We start from the raw sequence: 13,368 nt of genomic DNA, 5'->3' as shown, positions 1-13,368 counted from the left end.
TCAGCAGATTCGGCGTTGTACAAAGTGACTAGCCAGAAGTTAGCTTTGTCCGTCACAGAGTCTAAATGGCCACCACACTCTCTTATATAGCCTGTGGGGTGTGGTCCAGTGACTCAGCTTAATCCCTGGCACGCCTCCTCATCTGCTGCAAACGTTTATCTCGCCTTCGTTGGCTTGGATCCAGGAACGACTTATCACCCTCATCGCTGTCATCGGAGACACCTGGCTCCTGGTCAATCTCCTCTCCCTGGGCAGACACCTGAGGCATTGCCAGAGAGGAGGGGCCTGGAGAGGGAGGCCTGGCTGGCTCCTCTTCTTCATGTTCAGAGCCTTCTTCCTCAGATAAGATGGGCTCAGGAGTCGGAGCCACAACACTGCCTTTTAACACTGATCAGCTGTAGGGCGGCCCTTTGAAGCCCCGCGGCAAGAGTTTAAACAGGTTTTTTTTCTTCTAGCCGATCAGCTGGGACTCGGGAGGCAGCGAATAGATTGGGGGTGGGGCCAAATAAAAGGTAAGAATAACGGGGGGGTGGGAGGGCCCAGCTCCCGAACGAAGAGAATCAGTTCGGTGACGTCATATCGTCACAGCTACTGGCTCGGCCAAACCGGGCCGAACCGGGAGGAACCCACCACTGCTGGGCACCCTTAAGAGACTGGATGCTTTCTGGTTTCCTTCTTAACGACCTTCCTAGGAGTCAGGATAACGGAGAAGGAGGCAAAGGCAGGATGTGGGAGGATTTATGGCAGAGAAGAGTTGCCGGTCAGAGTCGAAATGAGGGGTCCTTGCCGCTCTCTAGGGAACATTATTGGAGCTAGAAGCAGTGATGGGTTGCTACTGGTTCATCCCGGTTCGGGAAAACCGGTAGCGGCGGCAGAGGGAGGCTCCGCCCACCTGCCCGGAGGTCATCAAATATGCTCTGTGCATGCACGAGCCAACTGGATGCAGAGTTAAATGAAAGCCAACACTGGCTAGAAGGGAGTGGGATTTGTGGAGAGGAGGAGGAGGTGGAGGTGGAGGAGGAGGAGGAGGAGGAGGAGGAGGAGGAGGAGGAGGAGGAGGAGGAGGAGGAGGACTATGGGGGTCCTTGGTGCTCTCTGAGCTTGGTGGTTTTCTTGTAGATCAGGAGTGTCAAACTCAAGGTCCACGGGCCGGATCCAGCCCGCAACATGGTAGGATCCGGCCCTCGCGGCCGTCCTGCAAATTGTAAGGGACTGGCCCACGTCACTTCGGCCTGGCCCTCGCTATCCCAGCACGTGCGTGCAGGAGGAAGCGGGCACACGCACACACGGGCCTGGCCTACCCCACCCCAGCGTGCGCTCATGGAGGCGGCGGGCCAGCGCTTCCCTGTCCATAGGCTGCCCATCGGCCGCCACCACCGCCTCCTCCTCTTCCTCGTGGATCAGGGGATGCAGTTGCCGCCGCAGCCGCCGTCATCGGCAGCCCGTTCCCCCTCTCCAGTCGCTGCTCCGCGATTCTCGCACCCCACCCCTCCAGCCTGCTCTCCACCTGGCAGCGGAGGCCGTTCCAGCCGCAGCCTTGGAATTCCTTTTTCGCTGCCCCCCGCCGTGCCGGCCCTTCACCTGGATAGCTGGCCGGAAGTTCCATTCTCCAGCTGCTGTCCTGCGATTCTCGCGCTCCCCGGCCTGCTCTCCGTCCGGCTGCAGCGTGTCCCACCTGACGTTTCCTCGAGAAGCTGGGCAGAGAATTGCGGGGTAACGGCTGGAGAATGGAACTTCCGGCCAGCTATCCAAGTGAAGGGCTGGTGCAGTGGGGGCAGCGAGAAGGCAATTCCGAGGCTGCAGGGCCTTTCAGGTGTGTCCACTGGGAGGGGAAGGTGTCCAGCAACAGGGGCTCTGCAGCTGGCTCTCCAGGAAGCGTCGGCCTGGCCCACACACATCCCGGCACGCACACGGGCACAGAGTAGACAGCTGGGATGGCGGGGATGGGTCCTGTGCGCACATGCGCCCAACTCCTCCCCTGTCCCCCCTGCCACTGGCCCATGAAGGACAGATAGAACGCTGATCCGGCCCGTGGAAAAATCGAATTTGACACCCCTGTTGTTGATGTTTCAGGACCCAACTAGGTAACATCATCACTGCTAGAAGGGAGGAGGAGGAGGAGGAGGAGGAGGAGGAGGAGGAGGACGAGGACGAGGAGGACGACGACTGTGGGGTCCTCGGTGCTCTCTGAGCTTGCGGGTTTTCTTGCAGACATTTCATTACCCAACTAGGTAACATCATCAGTGCTAGAAGGGAGGAGGAGGAGGAGGAGGAAGACTGAGGGGTCTTCGGTGCTCTCTGAGCTTGGCGGTTTTCTGGCAGACATTTCATGACCCAACTAGGGAATCTCATCAGCGCTGATGATCATCACCAAGCCACTTGTATAGAATCTGAGAGCAAGCCCCCATCCCTTCTGGCACTGGTGATGTTCCCGAGTTGAGTCGACTTGCGGCAAGAAAGGTCGTAAAATGGGGCGAATCTCACTTAACGACGGCCACCCTTAGCAACAGAAACTCTGGGCTCCACTGTGGTCGTAAGTTCCAGGACTACCTGTATTTGGTGGGTGGGTGGGTGAGCGCGGAAAAAACACTCATGTTTTCCGGGAGGTCTGATCCACGACTCCTCTCCCAACCTCCTGTACCTACTCACCTGTTCCTTCTCTGTAGGAGACCGTACAGTAACCCTCGATCCACTGGTAACAGGGGAAGAGGAAGACTTCTCCTTGAGGACTAGTCACCTGGACGATATCGCAGTACCAGCTGCTCTCGGGGAAACAAGAATACGGTTCCTTCTGCAGGCGGATCAGCAAGAGGGGTCCCAGGTCCCGGTCACATGGAAGGTCCACCTCAACCACCTGTTGGGAGAAGCGAAGAGAAAGGCTCGTGATCCCAAGAGGAGGAGGAGTGGGACACGTTACGTGTGGTTGGTCCGTGGTGTTCCTGCCGAAGGTTCGGTCAACGCTGTAGCTCAGGGGTGGCCACTTTAAGACTCATGGACTTCAACTCCCAGAATTCCCCAGCCAGCTCCTTCCCTTCTCTTCCCTCATTTCCTTTCCTCCCCTCCTCCTCTTTCATTCTTTCTCCTTCTCCTCTTCCCTCTTCTCCTCCTCTTCCCACTTCCTCTTCCCTCTTTTCTTCCTCCTCCTCCCCCCTTCCCCCTCTTTCATGCCTTCTCCTTCTCCTCCTTCTCCTCCTCTTCCCTCTTTTCTTCCTCCTCCTCCCCCTCCCCTCCCCCTTTCCTCCTGCTCTTTCATCCCTTCTCCTCCTTCTCTTCCTCTTCCCTCTTTTCTTCCTCTTCCCTCTTTTCTTCGTCCTCCTTCTCCTCCTCCTCCCCCTCTTCCTCCTCCTCTTTCATCCCTTCTCCTTCTCCTCCTTCTCCTCTTCCCTCTTTTCTTCTTCTCCTCCTCCTCTCCCTCCCCCTCTCTTCCTCCTCCTCTTTCATCCCTTCTCCTCCTCTTCCCCCTTTTCTTCCTCCTTCTCCCCCTCCCCTCCCCCTTTTCCTCCTCCTCTTTCATCCCTTCTCCTCCTTCTCCTCCTCTTCCCTCTTCCTCTTCCCTCTTTTCTTTGTCCTCCTTCTCATCCTCCTCCTCCCTCCCTCTTCCTCCTCCTCTTTCATCCCTCCTCCTCCTCCCCCCTTCCCTCTTCTCCTCCTCTTTCTCCTTCTTCTTTCCCCCTCCCCCTCCAGGGGTTAAAGTCCCGAAGTCTTCAAGTGGCCAAGATGGAACCCTCTGCTCTAGAATATGAAGAATCCCTCCCTCCCGACCTCAAGATGTCCCAACCCGTCCTTATCAGCAGGGGCATCATCTTGAGAAGGTCGAACGTGGTCCTTCTGGGAGCCTGCTGCTGAGAAGACACTCCCTGTGCTAAGGAACAGCCTGTTCTTTCTGTGTTTTGGTGGCGTTGCGCTTCTCAAATTGGGGTGAACTCCCTTGCAGAGAGAAGGAGGCTCGCTCAACCCATGGAAATCTCAGAGCGCATTCTTTGATGCCAACTCAGCTTCAGCTGCACCCAGGAAATCAATATCTACATTGCGTTACCATACAAGATTGTCAGGTCCAGGGATTTTGGAAGACATGAGTTAAGAAGACAGGCTGAAGCAAACGAGAAGGTTCAGAAAAGGAAAAAGAAGTAAAAGAGACACATCCCTTGGACTGCAAAGCGATCCAACTGGTCGGTCCTAGAGGAGATTAACCCTGACTGCTCTTTAGAAGGCCAGATCCTGAAGATGAAACTCAAATCCTTTGGCCACCTAATGAGAAGGAAGGAAGGACTCCCTGGAGAAGAGCCTAATGCTGGGAACGATGGAGGGCAAAAGAAGAAGGGGACGACAGAGAACGAGGCAGCTGGATGGGGTCACCGAAGCAGTCGGCGTGAGCTTCAATGGACTCCGGAGGATAGTAGAGGACAGGAAGGCCTGGAGGAACGTGGTCCATGGGGTCGCGACGGGTCGGACACGACTTCGTGACTAACAATGACTGTCGAGTCCTTGGTGCTCTCCGCACTTGGCAATTTTCTTGCAGATGTTTCATGACCCAACTAAGTAACATCATCAGTGCTAGAAGGAAGGGGGATTTGCATGGGGGAGGAGGAGGAGGAGGAGGAGGAGGAGGAGGAGGAGGAGGAGGAGGAGGAGGAGGAGGAGGAGGAGGAGGACTGTGGGGTCCTTGGTGATCTCTGAACTTGGCTGTTTTCTTGGAGACATTTCATGACCCAACTAGGTAACTCTCAGCGTTGCAACGCTGGCATAGACAGAGAGAGCAGAGGACAGTAAAAGATAAACTCTGAAACTTTTGCCTGCAAAATCCCTTTGAAGCCTGGTTGTCGTGGAGATAAGTGGGGGGGGGGCACATTCCTGAGAAATGACGGGGAAAAGAAGTCTGAAGAATGACTTGGAAGACAGCCAATGAGAAGCAGAGACTTGGGGGTCGGAAAGGGAGGGATTGGGAGGCAAAAGGTCAGTCTTGTCCGCGCGGAGTCATGATCCGGTGGCTGAGCTCAATTAAAGAAAGATTTCCTTAAAGATTGGCAGTTTGGAGATTCCTTTAATCTTGAGACAGTACCGCAGTCTGACAGTAACATCATCAGTGCTAGAAAGGAGTGGGGTTTGCTCTCTGTTTATACACTAATGGCTCACCCATGTCAGCGTTAGAGGGAGTGTTCGTTGGCGGTTCCTTCATTAGGCTGTGGTTTATTGTTTGATTGTTTGTCTGAGTTGGTAGTTCCTACTTCCTTAATTGGTGTATTGTTTACTTCTTGTTTGTGGGTGTAGTATTAATCTTGAGGTTAATCTCGGCTCACCTGGGTGTTGACGGCTGGCAAGGAGGAGTCTTGGTCTTTCTGTTTCCTTTTTGGCTTTAGGATTCTCTCTTTTCAACGGGGTGTAGATGTTGTTTATCTCTCTGTGGCAGTTGATGGCTGGTTTGTCTAAAAACGCCAAGCTTCCAGGAATTCTCTAGCTTTTGAGGGATTTGGTTTAGGCTAAGATGCTCAGCTCCCTAGCCCCATCATCGTCTTCTACCATCCCCACTCCCTTCTAGCACTGATGATGTTCCCTAGTTGGGTCATGGAATGTCTGTAAGAAAACAACTAAGCTCAGAGATCACCAAGGACCCCACAGTCGTCGTCCTCCTCCTCCTCCACGTCCTCGTCCTCGTCCTCCTTGTCCTCCTCCTCCTCCTCTCCACAAATCCCATTCCCTTCTAGCACTGATGATGTTACCTAGTTGGGTCATGAAACATCTGGAAGGAAACAACAAAACTCAAAGAACACCAAGGACCCCACAGTCTTCCTCCTCCCTCTCCCCCTCAACCCCACTCCGTTCTAGTACTGATTATATCCCCTAGCTGGGTCATAAACCACCTGCAAGATAGCCACCCAGCTCAGAGAGCACCAAGGACCCCACAGTTCAACCCTGAGCTACAAATACTCTCTTCTACTAGACGAGAGACACAATCGTCATGTTGTGACACCTACAGGAAAGCCACAGGGAAGATAATTGAACAATTATTGCCTAAGGCAGGGGTCTGCAACCTTAAACACTCAAAAGAGCCATTTGGACCCGTTTCCCACAGAAAAGAAAACACCGGGAACCACAAAATTTGGGTGGGTGTGGCCAGCTCGACGTCACTCACTTCCACCGGTCACATGACATCCCCCTAGCCACGCCTACCCAGCAGATCATTAGGGCAGAGAACCAGTTGTTAGAAAATACTGGGAATCACAAAACCCTTTTGACATATCTCTCTCTCTCCTCCCTCCCTCCCCTCTCTCTCCCTCTCTTTCTGTATCTCTCTATGTCTCTCTCTCTCTCCCTCTCTCTCTGTATCTCTCTATGTCTCTCTCTCTCCCCCCCTCTCTCTGTATCTCTCTCCCCCTTCTCTCTCTCTGTATCTCTCTATGTCTCTCTCTCTCTCCCTCTCTCTCTGTATCTCTCTATGTCTCTCTCTCTCCCCCCCCTCTGTATCTCTCTATGTCTCTCTCTCTCTCCCCCTCTCTCTGTATCTCTCTCCCCCCTTCTCTCTCTCTGTATCTCTCTCTCCCACTCTCTCTGTATCTCTCTGTCTCTGCCCTGGCCACTTCTCCATCCCCCGCCATCGCCCTTACCTTCTCAGGCCAGGCGAGGAGTGACCGGGAGGGGCGGGGCCAGCCAGTGGTGGGATCACTTGACATGGAGCCACAGCAGAGGGCCCAAAGAGCCGCATACGGCTCCGGAGCCACCAGGTTGCTGACACCTGTCCTAGGGTCACTCATGAACAAGAGGAGCAGAAATATCGGGGGATAGACAGTATTTCAGCTATCTATATCTCCTTAAAATCCAGTGTCTTGAGCTACACAACCTCAACAGATTGCCGGTTTGGAAATCTTTGGAATTTTTCAAGAAGTAATTGGACTGCCACCTCCCGCATATTTCAGAGATTGCATTAAATCTCGTGGCTCCTTCTCAACCGACGTTCGAGGACTTGATGCTTTATTTTCCAGGAATTGTTGGCTTTACGGGCTTGTTCCAGGCTCTGCTCCAACATCTCCAGAGGAGGGGAGCCAACCCGTTCTCTTTGTCCTTGGTTCCACCATCACAGGTGTTCTCAGGTGTTTCCCCCCCCCCCCCCGCTTTCCTTTGGACTCCTTTCATGTCGATTCACATCAAAGGAAGCCAAGGAGATCAAAGACCTTCCTGGTGATAGCTCGACTGAATTCCACCTCCTATTTGTGACGTGGAGGATGACAGAAAAGTGATCTTGATGTGTTTGCCCAAGCTAGCTGAGAAGAGATCAGACTCTGATGGTTGTCCTAACAGGTGGGTTGCCCTCAAACTACCAGAGATCAAACTATGATAGTTCTCCAAACACAACGCCCAGATCACCCTCAAACTACCAAAGATCAAATTATGATAGTTCTCCGAACACAATGCCCAGATCTCCCTCAAACTACCAGAGATCAAACTATGATAGTTCTCCGAACACAACACCCAGATCGCCCTCAAACTACCAAAGATCAAATTATGATAGTTCTCCGAACACAATGCCCAGATCTCCCTCAAACTACCAGAGATCTAACTATGATAGTTCTCCGAACACAACACCCAGATTGCCCTCAAACTACCAAAGATCAAACTATAATAGTTCTCCAAACACAATGCCCAGATCAAACTATCATAGTTCTCCATACACAACACCCAGATCGCCCTCAAACTACCAGAGATCAAACTATGATAGTTCTCCGTACACAATGCCCAGATTGCCCTCAAACTACCAGAGATCAAACTATGATAGTTCTCTGAACACAACGCCCAGATCGTCATCAAACTACCAGAGTTCAAATTATCATAGTTCTCCGTACACAACGCCCAGATCTCCCTCAAACTATCAGAGATCAAACTATGATAGTTCTCCGAACACAATGCCCAGATCACTCTCAAGCTACCAGAGCTCAAACTCTGAGTTGTCCTAACACAACGTCCAGATCACCCTCAAACTCATGTTCTCAGAAGGTTCTTCAAGACAAGGAATCCCCAGTTGGATTCTGGTGGATCCATTGGGGGAGGAACCTCGGGATCGGAGCTGGGGATCCATAATTTGATTTGCTTTCAAGTGGAGATCAGCGTCAACTCATAAACTGGGGCACGCCGGTTTTTCTGGCTTATTGATGGATGGATGGATTTGCCCATTTGACCGTGGTTCAGAAGACAAAGAGAAAAACAAGGATGAATATCACCCCATCACAACCAGGCTGAGCTGCTTACGACTGTAATCCAATTTAATCATGGATATTGGATTCTCCTAGTTGGCAAAGTCATGCCTTCAAGGTTTTTTGGAATGCTAATAAGATTGGGATCATCTTGGATCTCAGATAGGACACTGGTCCATAAAACTGGTGCCTCAACATGGAAAAGCACACTTCCTGGTCGCAGGGAAGTTGTGTTTCTTGCCTGCTGGGGACTTCTGGGAGTTGAAGTCCACACATCTTCAAGTTGTCAAGCTTGAGGGACGCCAGTCTACATCTTCTGCTTCCTCAAGGGACCTTTGAGGATGTAGGCCTTCTAGTTCATCTACCAACTTCTCCAAAGATTAGAAGCTGGACCGGAAAGGTCTGACAGAAGCAGAAATGAGGTCTTGAAGAGAGGGGTGGACAACCACTTGTTTCAAAGAAAATAGAAAGGTCCCCTTCCTCGCTCAAGAGGTTTTCACCACCCCCAACGCTTATTATCTCTTGAGTGGCCTTGACCAACCAGGTGGGGCAGGGATCTAGAGCGCAGGAGGCAAAAATCCCAGCCTTGAGCACATGTCTACTCCCACAAGACTAAGAGGCTGAAATCTCCGAGTGAGATCACACCTCGGTCACCTCCACAAAACCTCTACGGTCTCTGAAGATCTGAGCAATCATATCTGACAGATGTCTTGGAGAGTTGTCACACCCAACCACAGGAACACCCGGATCCTGCCCAAGATTGACTGAGTTGGCCAATTATGATCATGCGACATGCTTCACAATTGTGTCCATGCTTGGACAGAGTCCCGTGTTCTCCTGTCAATCACTTGCTAGTGACAACCACTTGTAACTCGACTTGTTGTTGTGCAACCATCTGAAGGGCAGCTCCCAGAATTCCCTAGACTAGCATTCTGGGGAGTTGAAGTCCCACATCTGAAAGTTGACCAGGCTGGGAGATCCAACTAGAACCACAAAGAGGTCTTCTACGGAAGTCTACCACAACCTACCTAATTATGGGCCAAGTAAACATCCCCTTGTGTTACTAACACAAACCAACCAATAACCCTCTCCGCTTCTCCCAAGAGGTGCCAAAAGATATAGGGAGAATAATAGACTTCTGTTCCTCTTATTTTTTGCCCCTAGAGGACACCATCTGCCAAGGAAAGCAAAGCTATTGAGATGCTGACTCCAGATCTGAAATCAGATTGGAATAGGTTCCAAAACATCTGAAGGCTGGACGAGAAACAACGGATGGAAACTAATCAAGGAGAGAAGCAACCTAGAATTAAGAACTAAGCAACCTAGAACTAAGGAGACCCTGTTTCGCATGCACACGCTGGGCGCCCCCGTGCTCTTCCCACTTTTGGCACGTGATGGCACGGTGGGCCCAGTAGGCCCATTTTTTGCTCTCCCCAGGCTCCAGAGCCTTTCTAGGCCTCCAGAGGGCCTCCAGGGAGGTCAGGAAAGCTGTTTTCGCCCTCCCCAGGCTCCTAGAGAAGCTCTGGAGCCTGGGGAGAGCAAAAAAATGGGCCTTCCGGTCCCACCGGAAGTCAGCAAACGGGCCATTTCTGGCCTCCAGAGGGCCTCCTGGAGGGGTGGGGAAGGCCGTTTTCACCCTTCCCAGGCTCCTAGAGAGGCTCTGGAGCCTGGGGAGAGCAAAAAACGGGCCTTCCCTACCCCCCAGGTCCTCTGGAGGAAGGAAACAGCCTGTTCCCCCTACTTCTGGTGGGCCCAGAAGGCCCGAAAATCAGAGCTGAGTTCGCGGGCCCACCAATATGGCTCCGCATACCTCCTGTGGCACACGTGCCATAGGTTCGCCATCAGGGCTATAGGGTCTCCTGCCTTGAGCAGGGGGCTGGACTAGAAGACCTCCAAGGTCCCTTTTCAACTCTCTGATCCTGTGAATTGGTTCGTGGCAAGGGACTGATGGTAACATCCCCCAACTCCCAATCTAGTGTAGTTCCTGCATCCAGAGAGACCCCAACCCTCCATAACCACATCAAGTCCACGGTTGCCACTTGAAAATACGCCTCCTGAAAAACTGGCAAAAATGTTTAAAGATAAATCAGCTAGATGTCGGAAAGGCCACCAAATACCAGGATCTTATTCTCATATGTGGTGGGCTTGTCCAAAAGCTAAAGATTATCGGAGCAGAATTAAGATATGGACAGAAGAAATGACTCAACAACATATTGATTTAAAACCTGAGTTGTTCCTACTGGGTATCCTACCAGAGAAAATTAGTAAAGAAAATGCATACTTGATTATACATATAATAACTGCGGCAAGAATAATAGTTGCACAAAGATGGAACGCAGAGAAAATCCCTTTAGGAGGGGAAGCAATTAGAAAAATTTTGGACTGCGCAGAGACGAATAGATTAACTTTCGTGATTAAAGAGAAAGAGGATACGGAATATTTTAAGATATGGGGGAAATTTTATGATTGGATAGAAAATATAGATATAGATAAAGAATGTGATAAGCAAGCAGGAGAAAGTTACATTAAATATATGCATGTTATTATTAATAATAATAATAATAATAATAATAATAATAATAATAATAATAATAATAATAATAATAAATATATGCATTTTGGGGGGAAATATTGAAATAGGGAAATGGGATTTATTAAGGAAGAAATAAGAAGAGGAGGAGTAACAAAAAGAAGTCCCCGAAGAAACACCGAGATGATACACGGAAGGACTGATGTATTATATGTTCGTTTGTGTTAAAAAAAATAAAAAACTTTTTATTAAAAAAAAAAAGTCCATGGTTGCCACCTTGGCCCTTAGAGGCCTAGGCCGAACTCAGCTAGAGCCAGGAGTGAGTTTGAGAGAACCTCTAGCTAAGATTCTATGCAGTTCGGAGAACCCCCCAAATCCCACTCCTGGCTGGCTCTGTCCACCCCACCCCACCCCTCCCAGGAGTCCCCACGCGGCCCGTTTTGGATGCAGGTAAGTGCAGGGTGTGCGCGGAGGCTCGGGAAGGGCGAAAAACGGGCCTACTGGAAGTTCAGGAAGGACGGAAACAGGCCTGTTTCTGGCCTCCAGAGGGCCTCCGGAGCCTGGAGAGGCTGTTTTTGCCCTGCCGGAGGCTCGAGAAAAGCCTCTGGAACCTGGGGAGGGCAAAAACGCCTCCCCCACCATGGTGCAGGAGGCCACGCCCACCATGGCCACGCCCACCCAGCAATTGGGCAGAGTACCCCTTGCTAAAACTTTTGAAGCCCACCCCTGGCTACAGCCATCTAAAGTTCTGCTTTCAAGAAGGGATAAGAAAGAAGATTATAAATATAAATGTACAATTATGAAATGATAGATTGGGTAAAATGGGAAAGAGATTGAAAAGAAAGTGTATATATTATTAGAAAATTGGAGTTGCTCGGATACCAAACGAGGGAAATATTGCACAACAAAGGTGAAAGAAAGGAAAGAGGAGGAGAGGGAGAGAGAGGAATGGAAGAAAGGGGAAGGAGAGAAGGGACAAGAGCAGAGGAGAAGGGGAGAAAGGGGGAGAAAGAGGGAAGGAGTGGGGAGAGGAAGGGAGGAGAGGAGGAGGAAGAAAGTAGAAGGAGAAGAAGGTTTGTTGTGAAAAGAGGGAAAAGAGAAGGTAGAAGAGCAACTGCAAGTGTAATTAAAATGTCTTATTTTTATGCTTTCGTTAGGGAAAAAATATGTGTATATATGATCAATTATGGATAAGAGAATGTACATTTACAATATGTGTATAAGAAATAAAAATAAAAAACTTATAACAAAAAGAAGAAGAAGGGATAACTCTTGGCCCTGGCCAATCTCTGGAAAGCCTGCATCCTCCTAAAACAGACTACATCTCCCATCGTCCTCAGCCAGCCCTGGCAGGTGGGGAACTCTTCTCGAGATCTTCTCCAGATGTTGGAGAAAATCATTTTCTGCTCATTTTTGAGCTCCAGGTTTACCATTCATTTTATTTTTTCTAAGTTTATCTTTGTCAAGCATATACTGTATAAGATAACAGGTAAAAGTATAAACGTAATTTGAACGCATGAAAAGAGCACGTAAAAAGGAATTGTGTGCCTAATTTTCCAATTACGCACACAATTACATACACAAAACACACAGACACAGACACAGCCCCTGTGTGCCCTTCCTCCTTCTGGAATCAAACCTGGAGCTATTTGCTGCCAAGGAATTGCGTTGGTGGGCGTGGATGGGGCAGCCTTTAAGTTTTCATTCCATCTGAATGAAATCTTGGCTCCGCTGGGACGCTCAGCTACCATTGGGAAAAAATCCATCATTTTAATCCTTTAATTCGTTAAAAGCCTGATGATTGACAGGGTGGTGAAAGATTTCCCAGCTCTGAATTGCCAAGATTATAAATGAGGTTTATGGAGGTGGTTTTAATTTTGTTAAAAGGAAAATCTCCTGACGGCTCCGTGAGACAAATTTACAGCTAAGGTTAGTTGGGTTAGGCTCTGAAAACAGAGTGGAAAGAGTGTATTAGAAATATTTTGGGAGGAGGAGGAGGAGGTGAGAAGGAGAAGGGATGGAGGAGGAGAAGGAAAGGAGAAGGAGAAGGGATGGAAGAGCAGGAGCAGGAGGAGAAGAAGGAGAAGGGATGGAGGAGGAGGAGTGGGAAGAGGAGGAGGAGAAAGAGAAGGAGAAGAGATGGAGGAGGAGAAGGAGAGGAGGAGGAGGGATGGAGGAGGAGGAGTGGGAAGAGAAGGAGGAGAAAGAGAAGGAGAAGAAATGGAGGAGAGGAGGAGGAGGAGAGATGGAGGAGGGATGGAGGAGGAGGAGTGGGAAGAGAAGGAGGAAAAAGAGAAGGAGAAGAAATGGAGGAGGAGGAAGAGGAGGAGGAGAAAGAGAAGAAGAAGAGATGGAGGAGAGGAGGAGGAGGAGAGATGGAGGAGGGATGGAGAAGGAGGAGGAGGGATGGAGGAGGAGGAGTGGGAAGAGAAGGAGGAAAAAGAGAAGGAGAAGAAATGGAGGAGGAGGAGGAGGAGGAGAAAGAGAAGGAGAAGAGATGGAGGAGGAAGAGGAGAAAGAGAAGGAGAAGGGATGGAGGAGGAGAAAGGATGGAGGAAGAGGAGGAGGAGGAGGAAGAGGAGGAAAGGGGACGGGAAGGTGCTGAACTTCCTTGAAGACCACGCGAGGTGGATTCCAGGACCAGATTCTACACAC

The 13,368-nt window shown here is 50.4% G+C and overlaps 1 protein-coding gene across 1 annotated transcript in view; it reads right to left on the bottom strand.

The window, feature by feature from the left end:
* Window positions 1-13,368, bottom strand: part of LOC139326722 (polyunsaturated fatty acid lipoxygenase ALOX15B-like) — a 46,810-nt gene that overhangs the window by 27,000 nt on the left and 6,442 nt on the right. The window contains exon 2 of the mRNA XM_070956575.1: window positions 2,650-2,854. Coding sequence (XP_070812676.1) covers window positions 2,650-2,854 — 205 coding nt within the window. The remainder of the gene's footprint in view (window positions 1-2,649; window positions 2,855-13,368) is intronic.

This window comes from Pituophis catenifer, unplaced genomic scaffold (genome assembly GCF_029215685.1).
Source record: "Pituophis catenifer annectens isolate HBS135680 unplaced genomic scaffold, rPitCat1.0.hap2 SCAF_98, whole genome shotgun sequence".
Lineage (NCBI taxonomy): Eukaryota > Metazoa > Chordata > Lepidosauria > Squamata > Colubridae > Pituophis > Pituophis catenifer.
The sequence above is the reverse complement of the archived record's forward strand: the minus strand, read 5'-3'. Positions and strand labels throughout refer to the sequence as shown.